The sequence below is a fragment of the Cheilinus undulatus genome, linkage group 22 (genome assembly GCF_018320785.1).
Source record: "Cheilinus undulatus linkage group 22, ASM1832078v1, whole genome shotgun sequence".
NCBI classification, from domain to species: domain Eukaryota; kingdom Metazoa; phylum Chordata; class Actinopteri; order Labriformes; family Labridae; genus Cheilinus; species Cheilinus undulatus.
Genome location: NC_054886.1, coordinates 33,174,140 through 33,199,820, shown reverse-complemented (window position 1 = coordinate 33,199,820; position 25,681 = coordinate 33,174,140). Strand labels below are relative to the sequence as shown.

Below are 25,681 nucleotides of genomic sequence, written 5' to 3'. Positions count from 1 at the left end.
CTCACTGAGCTTGGGTTCCAAACCAAAGAGGAAGCAGCTCTTTATACCATTTTATTATCTCATCATCTTTCAAAGAAACAAGGAACTAAACCCAGGCTTACCAAAGACTTACACAGTCACACACTCAGCCTTAAGAAACATTAAGAATCTTGTACTATCACGCAAATTATGAAATGAATCAAAAGCATTTCAACATCACAGTGAACTAAACTTTCAGCCCTGTGAGAATCTTTGTCAGGAGCAGGTGGGAACTTAATCTTTGTAATTTGTGGGGCAACTGCGGCTCAGGTGGACGGGTTCGATCCCCAGCTCTTTGATAGCAGCAAAAAAAAAGTAGGGACAGGGCCATGTTTACCGTCGTGTATCACCCCCTCTTCTTTTAACAACAGTCTGGAAACATCTGGGAAGTGAGGAGACCAGCTGATGGTGTTTTGGGAGAGGAATGTTGTCTCATTTTTTAAAAAATGTTCTGATGTTTCAAAAGTTTTCTATTGGTGAAAAGTCTGGACTGCAGGCAGATGAGTTCAGGACCTGGACTCTGCTGTTGTGATGGATGTGGTATGTGGTTCAGCGTGGTCTTGCTGACAGAGACGTTGTCTGGATGGGAGCGTATGTTGCTCTAAAAGCTCTCTCTACTTTCCAGCATTGATAGTTCCTTTCCAGATGTTAGAGCTGCCCACGCCATAGGCACTAACGCAACCCCATACCATCAGAGATGCAGGCTTTAGAGCTGAGCCAGGAGAACAAGCTGGATGTGGTTTCCAAAGAGAATTTCAAATGTAGGTTCTTCTGACCACAGAACAGTTTTCTATTTTGCCTGAATCTGTGTTAAAAGGGGGTTTGCCCTGGAGTAGATGGTGGCATTTTTGGTTGATTCCTGGGAGTGTTATGCAGTGATTTCTTGTACAGAATGCCTGTTTAGATGCAGTGAGGCCTGAGGGCCTAAGGATCACCAGCAGCAGATCATCTTCTGCAGTTTTGACTTCACCACTGTATGTGTGTGCCTGTGTGTGTGTGTGTGTGTGTGTGTTGAAAAAGCAAAAACTGCCAACAGCTTATCATGATGGGGATCTAAGAGTCAAGTTAGAAGACGAACGAGGAAAACCTTGTGTGCAAATGTCACAATCATGCTCTCAGGTCAGATTAACAGAGGAGCTCAAACTAATATGAAATAACGTCTTTTTTCTTTAAAGGCTTTAAATGCATCTCATTGGACAACGCTATGCTTCCAACTGTGAGGGAACAGTTTGGGGAAGCTCTTTTTCTATTCCAACAGGACTATAAAGACGTGGTTTGATGAGTTCAGAGTGGAAGTCCTGACTGCAACCCCATCCAGCACCTTTGGGATGAACTGGAGCAGAGACTGTGAGCCAGGACTTCTGGTCCAACATCAGTGTCTGACCTCATAAAAGTCCTGCAGAATGAATGGGCCCAAATTCCAACAGAAACCCTCTGAAATCTTGTGGAGAGCCTTCCAAGAAGAGTGGAGGCTGTTAAAGCTGCAAAAGAGGGTCAACTCCATATTCAAGTACATGGATTTGAATACAGTCTGTGTTGGTGGAATGGTCAGGCGTCTGAATACTTTTGTCCATACAGTGAAAAATTATTTTATTTCTGTGACTAAATATTCAGTTTATATTAAAATTGTTTGCTATCTTTATTTAAAAACATGTCAATGACCACTTTAGAACAGTTTTAAAAAGAAATAAAGTGAGAGTGAAGCTTTGTCGATGCTTGCAGCTTTATTGTTTTGCACAGGAAAGAGAACAGTTTAATCTAGAGAGTACATTTTGCATGAAGCATCCTTCACTTTCAGTCTGATCTTACAGGCACAAGGCCTCAGAGAACATCCAGCTCCTGTTGGTTCACTTGTTGCATCGTTCCTTGTGTAGCGTTACGGCGTTAGAAAGGAAATATAGAGAGAATTAAGAAGCGCTCAGGGTCCAGATGAACATGATGGCACAACCAGTGATGGATAAACACACATCCACCAGTGTTGGTGCTCTAACAGGTTCTTCAGCTGGGATTACCATCATCCTACACAGACGGAAGGACGGAGGACATTACACTGTACATCGTCCCAGCATTTGTGAGCTGCAAATTTCAAGCACAAAACAGGAGATAGTCGTTGAGCATTTTCCTTAAAAATACGTTTGCACAAAACATGACCGACATGATTCTTGTCCTGGCAAAACTGGGTACTTTTGTGTCTACAGGATCTTTAACGGGCCACACACAATACAATAAATGTGGCAAATGTCGAGCTGAAACCTCCTTTCTGTAGGACGGTAGCAAAATCCAGATTATCAGATGGTTCTTGTGATTATCTTGCCAGATTATCCTGCGGTGTGCTCTGAGTGAATTCTTCCCTGACCTGACGAGAAGCGCTCTGACTCGAGATCATATTAAACATGTTCAATAATTAGGACCGATTATCCTGTTGTGTATGCTGAGCACCAAGGACGGCCGTTTAGATGATTTTAGAGACAAGACCAGGCTGACACACTATGGTAGTCAGTGAAGACTATCCATCAATGTTTTGATCCTCTCATTCAACACCCAACACGATTACATCAGTGATTATTTGTTGTCATGTGTGGGGTCTCTCACGCTGAAAATGTCAGTTAAAATTTTAAAAATCTTAATGTTTGAGGCAGGCTTTAAACAGACAGAAGTTCACTCTGGACAAAATGTACTACAAATGATAACTGGAGAATGCAGTTTCTGAAGACATTGCACTGTGAATGCTGATTCGCTGAACGGCTGCACCAAACTGCTAATGCTGGGTAAGAAAAATCGACAAAAGAAGCTAAATGTAATCTTGCATGGCTGATGCCGAACTGCTAATGCTGGGTTGGAACAATCTCTGAAATAAGCTAAATGTAATCTCCAAAGGCTGATGCCAAACTGCTAATGCTGGGTTGGGTAAAAACCCTGAAAGACGCTAAATGTAATTTTGAATCGCTGACGCCAAACTGCTAATGCTGGGTTGGAACAATCCCTGAAAAAAGCTTAATGTAATCTTAAATGGCTGATGCAGAACTGCTAATGCTGGGTTGGAACAATCTCTGTAAGAAGCTAAACGTCATCTTGTATGGCTGACCTAGAAATGCTAATGCTGCACTGAATTTAAAAAGTTGAAGAATTTTAATAATGAAAATAGATTTTTAAGATATTGTGTAAAAAAAACTTCAATCTTATGATGAATGTCGATGAATACCAGTCTGTGAAAGATCTGTATAAATCTGTTGATCCATGCATGTTTTGAGTACTATGACATCATAAAGCCGGGAAAATCAGCAGGCTCTGTTGGGATTTCAGTTGAAGACATCCTCTGAATCTAATGTTAGGCCCTTGTGCCATGGAGCCAGGAGACACTACAGTTCAGTGGGATTTTCAGAGGGATCTGACCTGAAAACATGCTCTGAAACTCAGGTCACTGTGTCGAGACCATAACAGCTATCATTAAACGGATCAGACTGTGAGAAAGACAAGGCTTTGATGAAGCAGTCATGTTAATTTCATGTTGTTTGATTGAGAAATACGGCCAGGACGGAGAGTTGAAAGGTCCTCTCTTCTAGGTCTGATCAGACATTTCTCCCAAAGTTTAACATTATTGCAGATGGAGGAAATTTCTGGGTGCCTGCAACAGTTGGCAGATTTCTAGGGAAGGGGTTGATGCTATGGCTTTGTTTCCTGGTTTAACAGAAGCAGGACTAGATTTCCTCTATTTTAATCTGTTTTTATGTCTGTGGTGTTAGAGTCGTGGTGGCAATTACAATGTATTCAACACGGTTTGTTTTTAACGGGCCAAGGCTTCCCACGCTAAGGTTTGAGTGCCACTGTCAACTATCGGTGTGTTCTAGCCCATTGAAATGAATGTGAAATGACCTTGAGGCTGAGAAAAGGTGAATCAACTTTGAAGGGCCGCTGTGAAGAAAGGCTGAATGACATGAAGGAGCTGTAATAATACTGAAATAGCTGAATTTCATGTGGATATTTTAGATGTTGAATCGAGTCTGTAAGTTTAAGGATGAATGAGTTTTAAGGGTTTGAATGAAGGTTAGAAAATGGGTGACATTTTTGAAAAATTTTTCATTCAATTTGATGGTCCCAACTTTTTTTTTAAATTGTCAAACATCTCTGAAAGTAAAATGAATATTTCTTAGAAAAGTCATTCCAAACTATTCCTAATTAGGATATTTGTAATGAAGGTTGAATGGTTTGAATTGGTTGAATTTTTTAGAAGAATAATAACGATAAAGAATTCTCACACAGAATAACAATACCTGTGAATGCTGAGCATGTATGGAAGAAATGCCCTGCTGTCCCTTCTATGCATATTATTTTTCATAAACAAATCACATGATGTAGTATTTACCACTGAAATTCATTTGCAGACAGTCCTGATTGTTGGAATTGTTTGGCTCCCCATGGCACCAGCTGTGGTAGTTGAAAGAAGAACCATCGCTCCAATGCCAAACACCCTCCTAGAAAACAGAAAAGATGACGCTGAGGACATTTAAACAAATCAGTAACTAACTTCATCTCTGTTGGAGTTCAAAAGAATCAATCAAAAAAATTAAGTTACAAATTAGATTGAATAACAAAACAAAGTTGAACGTGAAGAATGTGAATTCTGCCAACAGGTAACTCAGTTCTTATTTATCTATGTGAAAGGTTTTCTGTGCCCAAAGTAATGAGTTGAAAGAGCATCAGATTTTCTGCTCCTGCAAGAGGAATCTGTTATAAGAACTGTTTTTTTGGGGAGGGGGCACTGGTCACTTCGAGTCTTTTAAATGGTAGTTTAAAGGTATTGGAGAAAGATGCACTGGGTTTTAGATTTTTTAATGATAAGGTTCTTCTTGTTGGCCGGGATTTGATTGGTCTGTGTTTAAAAGTTTCTCCGTTTTATGTCTGCCACTTTGTTGAGTGTACTGCTGCCTGTCTTGGCCAGGAAACTCTTGTAAATGAGGTTTTCTTAATCTTAATGAGGTTTTCTAGGTTAAATAAATTTGAATACATGGAAATGTGTAAATATCAGGGCTTGGAAAAGTCACACCATTTAAGTCTTGAGCAGCATATTCATAATTTTTCATCATCAAGGTCTCATCTAGCTGCAAACCAAAGTACAAGTCAACATAATGAAATTCTTGGGTGGAGTTCTATCAAGTATGAATCCATGGAATACGGCAAAAACACCTCAGTTTTAACTAATTTATTCAAAATGGCGGATTTCCTGAACAAGATAGGGAAGTGACCCAAGAGGCTTTTTTGTGGAGCTCCTCAAGCCAAATCAGAACACTTAATTTAAAAAATCTAGTCCAAATCATCGATGTCAGTGAGGGTTTCATCATAAAATAAAAATGAACTAGAAAAGCACTCAGAGAGCTCAGCCCTCCACCTTTAGCCCTATCTCCCAATAGTAAAGAATCCTTGAAAAAATTCCTGGATCTGTCCCCATGTGCCCCCCACCACGGCATTCGCCGATTAGGTCTCCTCTAGCTGCAAACTAAAGTACAAGTCAAAAATGTAATCCCAAAGAGGAGTTTGATCAAGTACGATCCCTGGAGTGCAGTGTTAATTTTGCTGACTAATTATTTTCGTTACAGTTTTCGTTAATAGTCTTTTTTCCCTGAAGAAAACAAGTGCACATGGACAAAAACTAAAACGAAATTAATTGACACTTTAGTCAACAAATAAAAACTAGGCCAAAATGTTTGACAGAAGCTGGGTTTCCATTACACTTTGAAATGCGCAAAATCGAAATAGCGCAATAAAAAACTGGTAACGGAAACACCTGAATTTCGAAAAAACCCTAAAATATCACTAAAAAGTTGTTACGCTTTCATGGGGAGGTTTTTCAGGCGTTTGGATTTAGAAATATATCGCAAAAGTGTAATGGAAACAGTTTTTACGCATTTACAAGTCACGGCACGTGACAATCAGACATTCGACTAAATTTACTGTAAATTTTGTCGACTAAAATGTTGGGAAGTTTTCACCACCAAAAACTAGACTAAAACAATTTAGATGACTAAAATATGACTAAAACTAAAAGATATTTTTGGCAAAAGACTATAACTAAAACTAAATTTAAAAATGTTGTCAAAATTAACACTGCTGGAGTGTGCTCCAGTTGTTGCACAGTTTTTCAAATTCTGTATTTCCTGTTAGAGATGGGGAGTGACCCAAGAGGCTTTTTTGTAGATCTCTTCAAGCTACATCAAAACACAAAATTTTCTAGATCCAGGACAAAGTCATCAATGAGGATTTTTCTGGTGAAATCAATGTAATTTATCACTCTATGAGGCTGTTACTCATGGATTTATATCTTTTTAGAAAAAATGGAGACAGCAAACAAAAAAGAAATAGAAAACACAAAAGGTTTCCTTTTTTTCAGTTGTTTGATTCAGTTTAGTATCAAATTGTCCAGAGGAGCCAAGGGTTACTGGCTACATTGCTACCAGTGGTATTGCTACATTTGGTCCACATCCACTAGATTGAGACTAGCATAAGAGAGCATTAAAAATGCCTCCATTGATCGTTTCATGCATGCTCTGGAAGGTCGAGCTGCTTGTGTGACTATAAACGCTCACATTTTTCAGCCTGGCCCACCTCGGATTATGATGGGCATGTTTGAAGAGCAACTCAGAGACTTTAGCAGCAGAATGTCTTTTCTAGAAGTGTTTTCTAAAGTACTTGTGTCAAAGGCCTTTATGTACCCATAGAGTGCATGCTGACAGTTTGCCCACAGCTTGCAATAGTAAGAAGTCTCGCTCCTATCTAATGCAATGCTTTGCCCAGCGAACTGCAGACTGTCACACATAAACCTCCTGATTTCCTCATAAATGACGTTGCTGTGAGGATTTACCTGATGAATGTCATTGCCTCCAAGCCAAACTTCCGGATATCCATGGGTCCGTTTTCTCACGAGCGCTTGAATTCGCTGATACTCCCACAAGTGGTGCACAGATGCCAGGTGTCCACCCAGGCTGTGGCAGTATGCCTTTGGAGAAGATAAATGCCAGGATAAATAAAACATAAGTCGTTACACAAAATTAAAATCACTAAGAAGAGAAAAGCTTCCTGTACCTCAGCTTGCTGCCAGGTCAGACGGTGGTAAACATAGTAGAAATGGCGATGACCAATCCGGTACCAGGAGCATGTCCTCTTGGCGACACTGGCATCTTAAAAGAGATCAACAAAAGATGCTGGTTAGACTGCATGAGTAACAGAATACATGACAGAACAGCACAGCATTGCATGGAACATTTCATCAAAGTGCATTAAACAATGTCATAATAAAAACACGCGCTAACAAAAACTGAGTAAACAAGACCAACAAGGAACACATTCTTTACTAAATGGACAGCATGAAATTTGAAATGAAACCAAAAAACTATGAGCTGGAAATTTAATGGCAACATAAAAGAAAAGAATATTCAATTTTGAAGAACTGACCTTTCTTTGCTTCCTGGGGTTCTGGCTCCACAGCAGCTGGAAAGTTTAACACTGCAGTTAGAGACCGCATCACTGACATCACATTAAATATGACTGAAACACTTTGTCTAGTATAGTTAACACTTTGGTATCGGTTGAATTTTGCACTCTGAATAGCTTTCAGGATAAAAATGTCCTCTGTGTGAACAATTCATGACAAAAATGATATAAAATGTTTTTTCCCAGCTGTTATTGGAGAGAGACGGGGACCCTGTGTGGGTGTTAGGGTCACTGTCTGATAAAAGGAATCTGAGATTTCATAATGATTAGGCCCTGTAGTAGAGAGACCAACCCCAGTAACATAATCCCTGCTTATATTTATCTTATCAGCATTATTTATTAACCCTTGTGCCCTCCTCAAATTTACTACCCTTGGGACACCTTTGAGGCAAAAATGTACACGTACAAAAAAACAGACATTAAATCAGCATACGTCAATATTTTTTTCTACTTTTTTTTTTTCATAAATCTCTTTAACAACTTCAGACCTGCTCAAAACTACCAAACATTAAATCATTTTCAAGATTTTAACCCTTTAAATGCCATTTTAATTATTTGAAATATTTTATTTTTGACTACAAAACCAGAAAAAGTGAATTATTTTTCATAAAGTAGTAGAAAGATGAGGCTTTGGTGCTGATGAGAGTCTTGGATGGGTCAAAGATTAGCAACAAAACTGATTTCATTGCACTTGTATTTTTTAGGTAGTGCCAGCTTAAACATTAGGGCACCCCCTGGACACCTTCGAGGCAAAAATGTACACGTAAAAAAAAACTGCCGTTGAATCAGCATACATCAATATTTTTTTTTTTTTTTACTTTTTTTTACAACTTGAGACCTGCTCAAAACTACAAAAAAAAATCAGTAGTTCTCAGAATTTTAACTTTTTAAATGCCAGTTTGATTATTTGAAATATTTGATTTGTTAATGCAAAGACGCAAAAAGTGAATTATTTTCCATATAATAAATAGTAGAAAGATGGGCTTTGGTGCTGATCAGAGTCTTGGATGGGTCAAAGATAAGCAACAAAAATTATTTGATAGTATTCATTTGTTTTACGTAATGTCAGAAATACCCTCCTGACATCTCCGAGGCAAAATGCCCCCACTGACTTCCATTAAAACCCACGTTTTTTAGTCTCACTGTCATTGCAGTATAAAATCATGCATTCTTTAATGTCAGCATTTCAATGTGAAGACGTCAAGTGAAATTTGTCATTTTTACCGTATTCCACCAGATTCAACCATTTACTCATTGTAGGACCATGCACCACATTCTGGTATTTTTGCTCGTAATTTTGTGGAGAGTTTTGTGTGAGTTTAAAAGGGTTAAAATTCTGAGAATTATTGAATGTTTGGTGGTTTTGAGCAAGTCTGAAGTTGTCAAAGAGATTTATGGGAAAAAAAAGTAGAAAAAATATTGATGTATGCTGATTTAAAAGCAGTTTTTTCTAACATGTACATTTTTGCCTCAGAGGGTGCCCTAATGTTAAAGCTGGCACTACATAAAATAGACAAGTGCAATAAAATCAATTTTGTTGCTAATCTTTGACCCATCCAAGACTCTCATCAGCACCAAAGCCCCTTCTTTCTACTATTAATCTTATGGAAAATAATTCACTTTTTGTGGTTTTTTTTTTTTTTTGTAGTCAAAAATAAAATATTTCAAATAATCAAATTGGCATTTAAAGGGTTAAAATCTTGAAAGTTATTGAATGTTTGGTAGTTTTGAGCAGGTCTGAAGTTGTTAAAGAGAATTATGAAAAACAGTAGAAAAAATATTGATGTATGCTGATTTAATGTAAATTTTTTTTTTTTGTTTTTTTTTTTTTACGTGTACATTTTGCCTCGAAGGCGTCCAGAGGGTACAAAATTCACTGAGAGAGTATGAATGACATTTAAGTGTAAAACATGTTGAGTTTCAAAAATGTAACTAGAAAGAAAAGTTCTGGTAAAAATTCATGTCACAAGCTGTAAAACTGACAAAATGATCTAAAAAAAAAAAACAAAAAACAACAAAAAAAAAACCATACTAATTGCACATGCAGCTTACACCCCTATGTTGATGTAACATGGTGTGAATGAGTTTTGCTGAATCACTCGATGAATAAATCAGTATCTGTGAGGAGACAGCAGAGTCATTGAGTGGTTTCTGCCACCAAACATGAACTTTCACCCAGTTTCCAACACATTTTATCAGGTTTTGCATCAAAACTTTCAACTTATTCATTTCCATTTTTGTGAACTAAGTTTTTTTTATATGTACATGTCTGTCTTATATTCTAACACCACATTACAACAAAACACGGGCATAAAACAAGCAGCATAAAACCCAACAATGTGACACATCTAACCACATTATTATTAGATAATATAGCATTAGAAATAAATAAAGTAATTATAATGAGAGTTTAATCACTGACCTGCTATTGCTTCCTCAGGTTCTGGCTCTGCAGCAGCTGGAAAGTTTAACACTGCCGTTATCGACCAGCATCACTAAAATATAACTGAACCACTGACCATCAGTCAGACTCACCATCAGCTCTACTCAGAGTCATCAGGGCGCAGACCAGAGCAGAGACAGCCAGCAGCTTCATGGTGAAGGTGATGAGGTGATGCTGTTATGAATCAGATGATACACAGTAAAGTTTTAAGATTGTTTTAACGATCTACCTTCTCTCCTTGGTGTGGGTACTGAACCAGAGAAGCAGCAGCCCTTATATACCACTTTTTATCTCATCATCTTTCAAAGAAACAAGGAACTGAACTCAGGCTTACCAAAGACTTACCCAGAAACAACACCGCCGCACATCCAGTCCTGAATGTATTCAGCCCAGTTTTGTCATGGTTTAGCATGAAAAAGTCTAATCTTACCCGTATTCCCTGAGCTGATGTCAGTCGAGTATCACTCCTGATGGGAAATCAGTCTCTCTTCAGAGATCCACATCATTTGTACAAACTCTGAGTTTGAGCTTTTTGTTTGGCTCCCAAATGAATCTTCATTTAGCTTCAGTTTGGCTTTTTAAATGTGGACTTAAAAACGTCAGAGGCAAGGTTTTAACAGTTGACTAAAACTAGCTAAATAACTCAAACAAAAATGTACAAACCATTAGCTTTACAAATAAAAGGAAAACTAACTAAAACTGCCTGGTGTGCTTACAAAACTAAAATAAAATAGAAGTAGAGACAAAATATCCTTAGTTTTAGTCTTTGATACTGGCATACTGACATAAACAGCCGAGCCTGAAGAGAGTAAAACTGCCTGATTTGATTGATGACAACTTCACACAATGGTATTTTAGGTCTTGAGTTGTACTATAACATTAAAATTGAACAATTACAGTGAAAAGTAAAGCGCCCTTTTGGGTGTCACCCCTGGAAGGAATGCCACATCGCCAACAAAATGAAAACCAACACTAAAACTAAAAAAAACTAAACGCTTTTTAAAGTTTTATCCAAAAAGTTGTATGACAAGTATTTCTGCTTTACATTAACAAGCTGATCTCCTTTTGGGTGAAATCTGTAGATTCTAGTATTTCATGTTTGCTGTATAAGGTTAGCTTCAGATAGCCCATTTTCAAGAGTTGAAGCAGTAAAACAGACCTCCCATGTGATGAATGTTTATTATGAAACAGTTTGATGATAAAATTATAAATTCAAGCTAATTAGAATCTAAGCATTATAAAGAAAAAAAACTCTTTTTAGTTCATTTTTATTGATTATCAATAGTTTTGTATTTCTAACTGAATTTCCTCCACAAAAATGTTTCCCAGAGTCAGAGTCTTCCAGTCCTTGGTCCTCCCAGTCTTTCTAGACCAGTGATATCCAACCCTGCTCAACCAAAGAGTCAAATTGTTGAAAAATAACATTGCAAGAGCCACAATGTAAGTAGTGAAAAGTGGCAAAAAATGGTGTAAGTAGCATTAAATGAAAATGTAAGGTAGCAAAAACGGTCAAAAAGCAGCAAAAATGTGTGAAAAGGGGAAACACTTAGGAGAAAAAGTGGAAAAAGGGTCAGAAAATGGCAAAAATGGGTGAGAAGTGAGTTACAGGAGCCAAAAATGGTCCAAAAGTGCCAGAATGTGCCAGAAAATGGATGGAAATTGACTTAAATGGGCAAAAATATGAAACAAGTGCTATTTAATGGCAAAAGGTAGCTTACATGGGTGAAGATGGGGTGAAAAAGGGCAAAAATGGGATAAAAATGGCAAAAAGAAGTGGTAAAAATGGGAAAAAAATAGGAAATAAGTGCTATTTATTGGATAAAAGGTAGCTTAAATGCATGAAAAGTGGAAAAAAGTGGAAAAATTGGCAAAAAAATGGATAAAAGTGGCAAAAATTGGATACAAATGGCAAAAAGAAGTGGCAAAAATGGGTAAAAAAATAAGAAACAAGTGCTATTTAATGGAAAAAGGTAGCTTAAATGGGTGAAAAGTGGTGGAAATGGGCAAAAACGGGATAGAAATGGCAAAAGAAGTGATAAACATGGGAAAAAAACATGAAACAAGTGCTATTTAATGGCAAAAGATAGCTTAAATGCTTGAAAAGTGGCAAAAATTGTGAAATTGGGGAAAAAAGTGGCAAAAAAGGATAAACGTGGCAAAAAGAAGTGGTAAAAGTTGGCAAAAAAATAGGAAACAAGTGCTATTTAATGGCAAAAGGTAGCTCTAATGAGTGTAAAGTGGCAAAAAAATTTGAAAAAGGGCAACAAAGTTTCCCTTTCAGGTTGTCTGGGGAATAATATTTGAAATTAAGACATAAAAAAAACACAGATAGTCACAAAAGGGCCACATGTGGCTCCAGAGCCACATGTTGAGTATCACTGCTCTAGACTCTTCTGTGGCCTGGACATTTCCTCATGGCCAGAGACTCCCCTGTGGCTGCTTCTCTTTGGTCCATCTTTGGGTGTAGTTGTTACACCCTGTGTCAAATGCAGACGTCCTCAGGAGGGTGCAGATGGGAGGGGTCAGATGCCCAGGACCTAGTTGAACATCCTGGAGCTGATCATTGGCTGAGTCTTTACCATCTTGGCTGTTCTTCCATCCACTCCAGTGGTGGTTTTCTGTTTTATTCTATATCTTTCTGCACTTCTTTATATGTTTTCAACTTTTTAATCAAAGTAGGCTTTTCTTCTGAACTAAGTCTGGAGCGGCTCTGATTTTCAGAGAGTAATACCCACCTGTTTGACATCTGTGTGTTCACAGAATGAATGACTTCACCAATTAAACTACCCTTTCAATTAATGAGACAGTAACACAGAAGCAGCAGCATGCATGTCCTGACTGTTGGTTTTCTATTACTCTACCCACCTACTAGCAAGGCCGCCCATGGGGGGGGATAAAGGGGAGAGCTTTGCAGGGCCCAGCTAAACAGGGGCCACATAGAGGTCAGCAAAGTCATGTACCATTGTAGTTAAGCTGAGAAAACCATGTTTTATATTTAATCTGAATAATGATCACTTTATAAAAGCAACAAAAAAAAGAATTTTATTCATTGATGCGGTAATACAGTATAGCATTTTCAAAATTTAAACCCCTTTTCTTAAAACAGAGTTACTTTTTTTGTAATGTAACCAATGTGGATAGGCACACTGAACTTAACCCTTTGGACAATAACGTCAAACTTCATAGCTAAGTCATGACGTGAACAACTGTCAGGATGCCATAGAATAGGGTAAAGTACCCGTGATAACTGTAAGAAAATATGGGTTAAAAAGTGGCAAAATTTAGCTGAAATTGAAAATTGAAAAAAAATTGTCAAGAGTGGCAGATATTTGGCTAAAACCGGCAAAAAATAGGCGGTAAAAAGGTGAAAAGCAGTTAAAAAGTGGGAAAAAATGTCAAAATAAGCAGTGAAAAGTGGTTGCAGAGTGACAAGAATTGGCTAAAGAGGCAAAAAAAAAAAAAGGATAAGCAGCAAGTACGGATTAAGAAATAAAAAAGTGGCAATAATGGGTGTTAAAGAATAATGAAAGGCGGTTAAAAAGTGGCAGGAATAAGTTAAAAGGGGCAAAAATTGTCTGAAAGACCCTGTAAAGTGAAATCCAAAGTTTTTGTCTTAACACTCTAGAAATGTTGGAATACGGTTGCCGTAAATATGTGTCATGTGACTGAATTCTAGATTTAGGTTTTTTACCTCTTTCCTGGCTTGGTTTAATGTGGGCGGGGCCAATATGTAGCCTCATGATGTCATGAGCCCACAGTGGGGAATGACCCCACCCCTCTAACACTACAATCTAAAATCACAGAGCAGTTCATCTCAGTCCAGTCTGTTGTTAGCTGATGTCACTGCCTTTAGTGAAAGTTAACAGTCAGTTAAATGCTGTTTTTCTGTTCACTGTGAGGTGAAGTACTGCCCCTCGTTGCTGATTGGTCCTGTCACTTTCTAACCGGGCCCAAATGGTTCAGATGGGAGCTTTGCAAGATGGATTCGCCAGAGAGAAACACGGAAACGGGCGTATCCATCTGCTTTGAAAGGTTATCATAACAGAGATTTGAGCCAGAAAACGGACTTTGTATCTTCTGTGGCCCAGAGCCAGGCAGCATCACTCTGATCATAAGGTCAACATTCAGATTCACATTTTCTAAATCTGAGAAGATTGTATTTCTCCCAAGGGGGCGTGGCTCCAACTTATGCAACAGACACACCCACATAATCCTGGGGCAGATTTCTTAGCTTAATTTCACAGACTCAGAGATGTTTTGTTTGAATGAAATTTGATTTAGGGGTTCATTATACTGTAAGCTGTTATACAATAAACCTAAATACAAATTTATTTTCACTTTACAGGGTCTTTAAAGTGAAGAAAAAAAATGGGTTAAACTGGCATCATGGATAATTAATATGGTGAAAAGTGGCAATAATAGGTGGAAAAAATGGAAAAGGCAGCAAAAAATTAGCAAAAATTGATAAACATGGCAAAATGGGTAAAAATGTAAAAAAGGAGAATTCAAATGGCAAAAAGCAGTTAAAAGGTGGCAAAATATGGCAGCTTAAGCCAGGAGCAGGGTTAAAAGTAGTCAAAATTGGCAAAAAGTGGCAAACATTGGCAGAATAAGTGGTGAAAAGTGGTTAAAGAGTGGCACACGTTGGTTAAAAATGGCAAAAAAAGAGATTAAAAGAGGCGTAAAAGACACAAGCAGCAATTACAGGTTAAGTAAGAAAAAATATGGCAAAAACAGTGGTAATGATGGTGAAAAGCAGTTAAAAAGCTGTAGAAATGGGTTAAAAAGTTTCCCAAAAAGGGATTTAAGTGGCAAAAATGTGTGGAAAAAAAATGGCGAAAAGTGGTTAAAACATTTACAAGTGGAAAAAATGGGTGGCTAAAGTAACGAACAGGGTTAAAAGCAGCAAAATTGGCTAAACATGGCAATACTGGGTTTTATGTATCAACACATGTGGAAACAAATGTGGCAAAATAGGCAGAAACAGTGACGAAAAGCAGTTAAAAAGTGGCAAGTGGCGCTTATTCCAGGAACGGTGGGACAACCCAGCTCCTGTTTGTGCCACTTTTCATATTGTTTCTTATTTAGCATTACAACAAAAGAATGAAGAGCGTGCTCAGATTCTATGAAAATGATGGCAGAAGCGGTGTTGACTGTGCAAAAACAAAGACATCAGGCCTCTGCATCAGATCTGCACAGTATTGTTGAAAGCACAGACCGAGGGGCGTGCAACCCAACACGCACCGTCATCCCAGCATTTTTGACCTGTAAACATCAGAAACAACAGGAAATGAGGATGTTGTAGCATTAAAAGGACAAAACATGCATAAACTATATTTAAGGTGTCATAAAGTGAGATGCTTTAACAGCCTTAGAGAATGTGCAATGCTCTCAAAGATATCAAATAAAATGCACTAGGCAAAACATGTTCTAATGACCAAGTTGATTAAAAAACATTCAGAAATTAATTTATCCTGTGTCCCATTTCCACTCTTTCTTCTTCCACCATAATGGTATAGTATGGGTCTCTATTTACCGCTGTAATTCATTTGCAGACAGTCCTGATTGTTCATATTACTCGGCTCCCCAAAGCACCAGTTTTTGAATTTGAAAGGGGAACCATCAGTCCACTTCCAACGACCCTCCTAGAAAACAGAAAAGATTCAACAAGCAAGCAAAAAGCATGCAGGAATAACAATAAAGGAAAAAAACACATCAGGTCTGGAAAGACGCCAGAAAGTTGGGTGTTTAATGGACACAGGTAAACCACACTGACTAGATAAAAATCCCCTTTGAGTTGTGTGTGATGATTTACATTGTGTTCGTCTGTGCCTCCAATCCAAGCGATAGGTTCCCAGTCATCTTTTTTCTTGATCATCTTTCTAATTTGGTTGTATTGCCTCTTTGAACTCACAGAGGCCAGATGTCCACCCTGGCTGGCACAGTGACGCTGAAAGAAAGCACGGACCATAAAAAATAGATTGTCACCGAAACAAAAAAGAAAAAATGGGGTTAAAAGAGACCAAGTCAACAAATCCATGCACATCACTTTACCTCAAAGAGGCCTAAGGCCAGTAAAGACCACATTTTACCTCAGCATCATGCCACCTCAGAAGTTCACTATTGAAGTAGAAGAATTGCTGACCAATCGGAGTCAAATTAGATGGGGGCCTGGCGAAAGCGGGTCCGTCTGTAGCACATAAACAGAGATTATTGAGTAACAATGGTCACCACTGAAGAGGTTTCAGTGTAGAAGCTGGGTTTAAAAGGTTCAGTGTGCGTTGCACCTTTCAGAAGAGCTCACTAAGGGCACTAGCAAGGAAGCTCCATGTAATTAGAGCCTGAGCCCCGACCTAGGGCCAGCGAGGACCCTATTGTATCTGTATGCATTTTTCTGGTAGAAGAATCACTAATCTGGGGGCTTAAAAATGCTCACAAAAACTCACCACACTTTACAGAAAATTGTCCCCCAGTGGATCTTTTGGTATTTTGGGGGAATTGTGCAAGTCCATCAAGCACAGTCCCCACAGTGGTCCCAAATGTGAGATAGATAGGTAGGTAGATTCAGAGATTGGTTTGTTCCCTGTCTTGATGTATTGTTTCATTGTGTCCCTCCCTGTGTTTTTCATGTTTTATTTATTGGTTTTCTCCTTGCCTTGGTTTCCCTCCCACTTTGATGGCCCTCAACTGTTACCTGTGACTCATTTACCCTCACCTGTGTCTCATTTACCCTCACCTGTGTCTCATTTACCCTCACCTGTGTCTCATTTACCCTCACCTGTGTCTCATTTACCCTCACCTGTGTCTCATTTACCCTCACCTGTGACTCATTTACCCTCACCCGTGTGTCATTTACCCTCACCTGTGTCTCATTTACCCTCACCTGTGTGTCATTTACCCTCACCTGTGTCTCATTTACCCTCACCTGTGTGTCATTTACCCTCACCTGTGTCTCATTTACCCTCACCTGTGTCTCATTTACCCTCACCCGTGTCTCATTTACCCTCACCCGTGTCTCATTTACCCTCACCTGTGACTCATTTACCCTCACCTGTGTCTCATTTACCCTCACCTGTGTCTCATTTACCCTCACCCGTGTCTCATTTACCCTCACCTGTGACTCATTTACCCTCACCCGTGTCTCATTTACCCTCACCCGTGTCTCATTTACCCTCACCCGTGTCTCATTTACCCTCACCCGTGTCTCATTTACCCTCACCCGTGTCTCATTTACCCTCACCTGTGTCTCATTTACCCTCACCCGTGTCTCATTTACCCTCACCCGTGTCTCATTTACCCTCACCTGTGTCAAATCTAATGCCATCACGAGGGATATGATAGAATATACCATGTGAAGACCTGCTATTTTTTTTGTTTGCTTGTTGCATCTTATTCCATAGATGATAATGTTCAAATTAAAATAAATCATAAAAAGCCATCAGCCATTTTGTTTTTGATGGTGTTTTTTGCTAAGATTTGTTTCTCTGCAGATAATAATTGCATTTCATTTTAATGGAAGAGGTTATTTTGTATTTAAGTTTGTATTTTCTGGTAATTAATCTTAAGAGAATTTCATGTTCAAGAATTTAAAGAAAGAGATGTGTTTGTGATTATAGAGTATCAGTCTTGCAGCAAATAACTGAATCTAAATGAATTTCATTGTATTTTCAGTGCTTCCCCTACTGAGTAACTGTCATGTTGTTCTTTTCACAAATATGAGGATAATAGTCAGAAATATCATTACTATGCAGATTTATGTAAAACAGTATCCAAATTTTCCGCTGGCCTAATAGCCGGCAGTGGGAGGGCCCAGTAAGATTTCTTTTCATGGGGCCCAAAATCCCAGGCGGTGCCCCTGCAAACAACACACAGGTGGTGAAATCTATTTAATCTTCTGATTTCCAGAAAATATGAACATTTCTATGATTGGATTGAGAGCAGTCACCCAGCATGCACTAGAAATGTTCTCTGTTACTGCAGAGCAGGGGGGTGAGAGTCCCAAACTACTGACCAAACATTATATTCAGAGACAGCTGATGCTTTTTAAACCATTAATTTCATTCTGAAAAAAATACAGACTATGGGCTTTTTATTTCAGAATGATTTTTTATTCTTTAATGTTTTTTTCTCCATAATAATTGATTAAGTGAACACACAGCTACTCACCTCCTTCCTCTGGAGGTACTTGGGCTTGTTCAGGTGGGGCAGTGGGGCACTGACAGACAGCTGGTGCTGCTGCTCCTGACGTGTCTGTTCGGAACATGAGTCATTTTTTGACTGATTGAATATGAGCAGAGCAGCGTTCTAAACATTTGCCTGCGTTGATTATTTATCTAAAACAACAGTGAAATGTATGAATCCAGAGTTTTCTTCAGAAATGTGAGCTAATATGGTGTGAAGAGTGAGCCAGTTTATAAAGTATGTACAAAGTTAGGAATAAACAGCAGACTAATAATCCAGAACTTTCCATCAAATGAACCACTAACAGACCCACCTTGCCTATGAAGAAACTGGGTGACATGCTGTTGACCCTTCACTTCTTTCTACTGTCTGAGCTGTTTTCTGGTCTATTTCAACTCCCTGACTTTTGAGGCATCCTGCCGTCTCAGCCTCCACTAGCTGTCTGGGAAAAGTTAACGCTCTGCAGGCTGTCTGACAGAGCAGGTGCCCTCACCTGTGTCTCCTGTCCCTCACCTGTGTCTCCTTTGCCCTCATCTGTGTGTCGTTTGCCTCACCTGTGTCTCATTTGCCTCACCTGTGTCTCCTTTGCCCTCACCTGTGTCTCCTTTGCCCTCACCTGTGTGTCGTTTGCCTCACCTGTGTCTCCTTTCCCTCACCTGTGTCTCGTTTGCCTCACCTGTGTCTCATTTGCCTCACCTGTGTCTCCTTTGCCCTCACCTGTGTCTCCTTTGCCCTCACTTGTGTGTCGTTTGCCTCACCTGTGTCTCATTTGCCTCACCTGTGTCTCCTTTGCCCTCACCTGTGTCTCCTTTGCCCTCACCTGTGTGTCATTTGCCTCACCTGTGTCTCCTTTCCCTCACCTGTGTCTCGTTTGCCTCACCTGTGTCTCGTTTGCCTCACCTGTGTCTCATTTGCCTCACCTGTGTCTCCTTTGCCCTCACCTGTGTCTCATTTGCCTCACCTGTGTCTCGTTTGCCCTCACCTGTGTCTCCTTTGCCCTCACTTGTGTGTCGTTTGCCTCACCTGTGTCTCCTTTCCCTCATCTGTGTCTCGTTTGCCTCAGCTGTGTCTCCTTTGCCTCACCTGTGTCTCCTTTGCCCTCACCTGTGTGTCGTTTGCCCTCACCTGTCTCTGTTTTCACTTTGTCATGGTGGGAGACTGAATTAGATCAATGAGAAATTTTTTTTTTTTTCAATTATAGCATCAGCCTGCAAAATACCACACTGAAAAAAGGGAAGGGGGCTGAATACTTTCTGAGAGCACTGCATATACAAATATCACACAACAAAGTAGCGTGAGCAATGATGCTAAAAATGCTTTGTGATTTAGGTCCATAATTACTGCATTCATCTCCTGCCTTTTTGTCTGTCTTAGCAAACTTTTTCAGTTTAGCTCATGTCATAATCAACAAATGCTTGTTTATTTCAAATTAAAAGGATGTCTGTATTCAGCTGATAATCAGTAAACTTTGTTTTGTGACATAATAAAAATACCAGATGAAACATGAACAGTTTTAAATGTAAATTAGTGGAGTTTTAAAATGTAGAAAAATTATGTGATTAATCAGGATGTTAAAACTCATTTTTGTAGCTCTTATACATTAATACCATAGTTCAGATTTTCACAAAAGTGTCTTCAAAGTAGGACGTATTTAGGAGTCAAAGCATGTCCTTGTTGAAAATTCAGAGAAAGAAACAAAAGGAAACTTTCCACTCATGCTGCTGTGAAAATACTAGCAATATAAAGCCTGCCTCTGAAAGGGCAAAGAATCAACCAGATCACCCTCTGAGGGTCACAGCCCTCAGCTTAAGAACCACCGACATAAAGAAACAAATGCTATTGGCCATACTTAGGTTTCCAATATCACTCTGGACATTGTTGTCCCAAAGGGAGAGTTTTTTTTAGAGATCCTAAAGTTTACTGTTTAAATGTATTACCCTAATAAGCTATTGGGGGAAAAAAATGTGGACAAAAAGTGGACAAAAATGTCCACTATGAAAATCATGAATTAAAAGATTCTAGAGAAATACATTTTTTGATAGTTTTAATTATTTATTTACTCATTCATTTTTTCTTTTTTTTTTTCTAAAACTTAACTTCCTGATACACTATTCAAGGACAAACTGCCATAAAATATTACATAATAATAATTAGGGTCCTCGCTGCCCAAAGAGCAAGGACCCTATGGTATTTCGTCCGTTTCTTTCTTCTTATTATTATTCCACAACCACTTTAAACCTTAATTTGACCCCCTAAACACGCTCAAAAACTCACCAAAATTGACACACACCTTAGATTCTGCGAAAAATTTGAAAAATAAAAAAATTTACTCTAAACATGCCAAAATGTGCTCCCTAGCGCCACCTAGGCACCCTAAAACGGCCCTCACGGCCAGTAGGAATGTCGTAGAGAGATCAAACCAAAATTGAAATGCTCATCTCATCGAGACCCACAAATCACGCACTGACACCTCTAATCTATCTCAAACAGGAAGCCAGCAATTTGCCTTTCAAAATAAAATTTTCCAGGCAAATAGGTCTCCAAACAAAACCTATCTCCGCTTAGGCTGTAAATGGTATCAGCTTGAAACGTGCATAGAAGACACACTAGGCCATGCTGATAAAAATTTCTGAAGGAATTTGTTGTTTCTCGAACGGTTTCCGAATGACAAGCCCTCAAAGTTGGTAAACCCCAGAGAAGCTCTCACAGCTCCTCCCATTCAAATGAATGGGGTGAGTAGGATTCAGCTCCACATAAGCTGCACCAGTTGGGCCTCTACACAAAAATCCAAAGGTCCTACACCTTTAAAAATGACATGGATGGATTCCTGACAAAATTTAAAACAAAAATATCTAATTTTTAGAGAGATTTGGTCAAAATTGTGGCATCTGTGAGGTGAGGTTCAAAAAAATTTCAGTCAATTTGACTCTTGAAAAAAAGAGCAGTTGGTGATGATGTCACTCACTGATTGACAGTTCAAAGCATCTGGTCATGTGACTCACTGAAGGCGGGAAAATGGAATGCGTAATACCCACCCATTATAAAGTCTGAGGCTCCTGACAGAGCTGCAGGGACACACCTCAGTCTAACTTTGAGCAGGTCAAAGGGTCAAAAAGGGATGAAACCCTCAAAGTGGAGGTCAAACGGGCATGGGGGATGTCGACAGAGCGAGGACCCGTCCAATGCTGCTTGCAGCTTTAATTTATACTGATTTTGGATTTCAACTTACTGTCAACTGTAGTCCTTTTCAAAATGACCAAATATTTATAAATAAAAATTTTATTTTTTCATCATTTTAACTCTTGAATACATGGCATCAGTTTTATATAAAAGCCATGCACACACACAAAAAAACATTTATTATGTAAATGATATATCAACAAAATTCATTTGAAGCATGATTCATTTTTTTTATTTTATTTTATATTTTTAATTATTTATAGTGTTGTCTGATTTAAAACTTTACCCCCTAATGAGCCATTCCTGGACCAAAATGTCCCATTAACTCCCACTACAATTGTTGTTTGTTTTAGTTTTTTTCTCTGTCAGAATAAAAACATGCATTCTGTAATGTCAGTGATTCATTTAGAAGAAAAACAGTCAAATTTATCATTTTTAGTGCACACACCTACATTGCACTATCCCTTCCTGTTAAAAGCCTGTTCATGAATTGCATGTCATGTTTTAGTGGTGAAACAGCCATAGAATAAACTGCAGTAATGCTATTTTTCAGTTTTAAATGGGTTAAAAAATAAGCATCAGATTGAAGCAATGATTGACTTTTTGGAATATTTACAACATTTTTGTGAATTGCCATCAACATTCTGTGACTAACACAGGGAACCCTCACATTTTTATCAGTCACAAGCTCTCTAGAGCCTGGAAACTGACTTGAACTGGTGTTATTGGGTTTGTTTTTTTGTTTGTTTGTTTTTATTTTTAGCACAAATTGTCAGCAGAAACGTGTCCCTGTCTGCGGTGGTTTACAATCACTTTTATTGACAACAATAAAAAATCTGTTTTGTGAAATGTTTTCATCTCTTGGATTTTCTGCACATCAATCGTTTTGTTTTTTATGAAATGTTTGGGCCCATCATGAACATTTAGTATTTCCTGGAATTATTTTGTTCCATAAACAAAAACGTTTCAGAAAATGTTCCTGTAGTTCACAAAATGTTTTTCAATTAAAAAAAAAAAAAGAATTTAAATTTAATCAATAAATTAAATTGTTTTGTGTTTCATGACATTGTTTATTTCATGAAATGCAAAAATGTTTTGTGAATCACAAACACATTTATAAACAAACAAACCCTATATGAAATTAAAAAAGCATGTCATGAAATACATAGATTTTATGAAATACTTCACCAGAGAAGACTTTCCTGAACTACTAAAACACAGCCTGGAACATTAGTTCTCTTTTGAAACAATAATATAATTCAGGAGATACAGAATATTCATGATGCAAAGAAAACAAACATTTCCTGAAATAACAGACATGTCATAGAGTGTGTGTGCAGGTTCTTGTTTATCCAGGTCATGGTTTTCCAAATCTCCATCAAGGGGGGGCTACTGGACTTGATTGGGGTCCTTGAGGACATTAGAGGACAACAACGTGACGAGCAATCCCGGTCTGAGAGGCCATCTGTGTCAAGCTGGACAAACCATCTTTGAGCAGAGGTGCCAGACTAAAGTGTCTGTAGACCTCTGATGATTCATGAATTACCCCTGATGTCAGTGTTGGGAGGCGGTGCGTTCTCACAGGATGAGCAGAATCTGGAATGTTCTGGAATGTACCGGCATTTCTGAAGGAAAACATGAGGCTGCTGCATGGCTGCAGGAATTTTTATTTATAATTTTATGTGAAAAAAAATGTAATGTTGTGCACATTGTGTTCTGCGGGTGTCCTGTACAGACTGTTGGCTAAGGTTCCAAAGAACAAAAGTGTATTTTTCCATAAATATAATTAGATGCCATGTTAATCAGACAAAAAAAAAAAAAAAAAAAAAAAAAACTAAAAAGAAGATTTCATGAATAATTTTTTTTCATGTTAACACAATAAATCCAGGAAATACTAAATATTCACGATGGGCACAAACGTTTCATGAAGAACAAAATGATTTTTTTTTTTTTTTTTTTGTTGCTGTTCCAGAAAACAGAAGAGACGAAACTAAACTTTTCAGTAAAACTGATTTCAAACCACCACCACCACACACACGGACACTCCTATCTGTCGACAATTTCTGCTAAAAATAGAAAAAACTAAAAGAACAGTTCAGGTCAGTTTTTAGGCTCCAGTGATCATGTGACTGATAACAGAGACTTCTTATAAACAGATGAGGAGATTTGTCAGCTTGTTCAGTAAAGTGGAGAATTGCATACATCTGATGCTAATTAAAAACCTTAAGACTGAAACATTGACGGAAAAATAAAACAAAAACAATTATAATGGGAGTAAAATAAACACTTTAGTCCAGGAATGGCTTCTTAGTCAATAAAGTTTTTGAATGGACACTACAAAAGAAATCATGCATCAAAATCAATTCTTTGATAGATCCAGTACTATGATTTAAAAAAAAATACCCCAGCCTCCATCATGTGTTAGATAGCGATCACTCATTTTTGTGTGATTTTCATACAAAACAAACACCATGTGTTGAAACTAACATTAAAAGAGTTAATATCATAAAAAAAAAAAAAAAAAAAACTGGTCCTTTTGGACAGGACTGAAGATAAATGAAAGATTAAAGCCAAAAGAGTATAGAAATATTAATTCGTAATATTTTCATAGCAGTTTTTGTAAGTGGGCATTTTTGTCAAAGCGGACGCTACAAAAAAAAAAACAAAACAAAACAAAACAAAACAAAACAAAACAAAACATGACATTAATTTAAAACAACATACCCTAGCCCTCATCATGGGTTTTATAGAAAATAACTCATTTGTGTGTGATATTCATAAAAAAAAACAAAGTCGTGTATTCAAGCTGATATTTAAAGGCTCAGTAGCCATCTGGTTCTTTTGAACAGGACATATATATATATATATATATATATATATATATATATATATATATGTATTAGATGAATTACTTCTATCTAATACATGACATATATATATATATATATGTCATGTATTAGATAGAAGTAATTCAGTTTTGTGTGGGATTTTCATATACAACAAATGGCATGTGTTGTAACTGGCTTTTATAGAGTTAATATCATAAAAAAAGATGCACACACACACACACACACACACACACATATAAGTATGTCACATTTTAGTCATTTCTATCCTTTTCAGTTTTAGTCTAGTTTTAGTCATTTCTATCCTCTTTAGTTTTAGTCACATTTTAGTCATTTCTATCCTCTTTAGTTTTAGTCACATTTTAGTCATTTCTATCCTCTTTAGTTTTAGTCACATTTTAGTCATTTCTATACTCTTTAGTTTTAGTCACATTTTAGTCATTTCTATCCTCTTTAGTTTTAGTCACATTTTAGTCATTTCTATCCTTTTTAGTTTTAGTCACATTTTAGTCATTTCTATCCGTTTTAGGTTTAGTCTAGTTTTAGTCATTTCTATCATTTTTAGGTTTAGTCTAGTTTTAGTCATTTCTATCATTTTTAGGTTTAGTCTAGTTTTAGTCATTTCTATCATTTTTAGGTTTAGTCTAGTTTTAGTCATTTCTATTTCTTTTAGTTTTAGTCTAGTTTTGGTCATTTCTATCCTTTTTAGGTTTACTCTAGTTTTAGTCATTTCTATCATTTTTAATTTTAGTCACATTTTAGTCATTTCTATCCTTTTCAGTTTTAGTCTAGTTTTAGTCATTTCTATCCTTTTCAGTTTTAGTCACATTTTAGTCATTTCTATCCTTTTCAGTTTTAGTCTAGTTTTAGTCATTTCTATCCTTTTCAGTTTTAGTCATCACAGCACGACTAAAGGTGCGACTTAGGTGTTGTCGTCACAGTACCTGGAAAGTTTGGTACTGCAGTTATAGAGTTGAGTGGTCGACATATTAAAATGACTGAAACACCATCTGCATTAGTTAAACTCACGATTAGCATGACTCAGAGCCACTACGGCACAGACCAGAGCGCAGACAGCCAGCAGCTTCATGGTGGAGTCGATGAAATGATGCTGCAGAGAAATGAGCAGAAGTGATGCTGATATTAAGCCCTTTATATAAATGAGACCTCAGGTGGGTCAACATTTTTAGATTAAAAAAAAAGTTGCTCCAGAAGTACCTCTTCCTCCTTCTCTGTGTAGCCCCTACCTCCCTGTGTGTGAACAGTAAAGAGAAGAAGCAGAGCTTTTATATGACATTTTATCTCGTCATATCTCCAGAATTAAGGAACTGATCACAGGCGTACTAAAAACACAGAAAAACAGCATCGTCACACAACTCAGACACTTTTTCATCATTTTGGGAGTTCTGTCCAAGGTGTAGTCTAAGCTCCCCCTTCACTTCAACTGAACACATTAACTCAAGAACACTTTTAGAGATTTTCTTCAAACTCAAATAAATGTTCACTTGCATCAAAGTAGCAAGAATGG

The 25,681-nt window shown here is 37.8% G+C and overlaps 1 protein-coding gene across 1 annotated transcript; it reads right to left on the bottom strand.

The window, feature by feature from the left end:
• Positions 1–13,897: 13,897 nt before the first annotated feature.
• Positions 13,898–25,395, bottom strand: LOC121504989 (type-2 ice-structuring protein-like). Its single transcript, XM_041780101.1, has 7 exons — positions 25,372–25,395; positions 25,183–25,264; positions 18,113–18,196; positions 16,039–16,136; positions 15,762–15,896; positions 15,483–15,591; positions 13,898–15,211 (listed from the first exon to the last, which is right to left on the bottom strand). The coding sequence occupies exons 2-7, from the start codon at positions 25,241–25,243 to the stop codon at positions 15,132–15,134; spliced, it is 567 nt and encodes a 188-aa protein (XP_041636035.1). The 5' UTR covers positions 25,244–25,264; positions 25,372–25,395; the 3' UTR covers positions 13,898–15,131.
• Between the last annotated feature and the right edge of the window lie 286 nt (positions 25,396–25,681).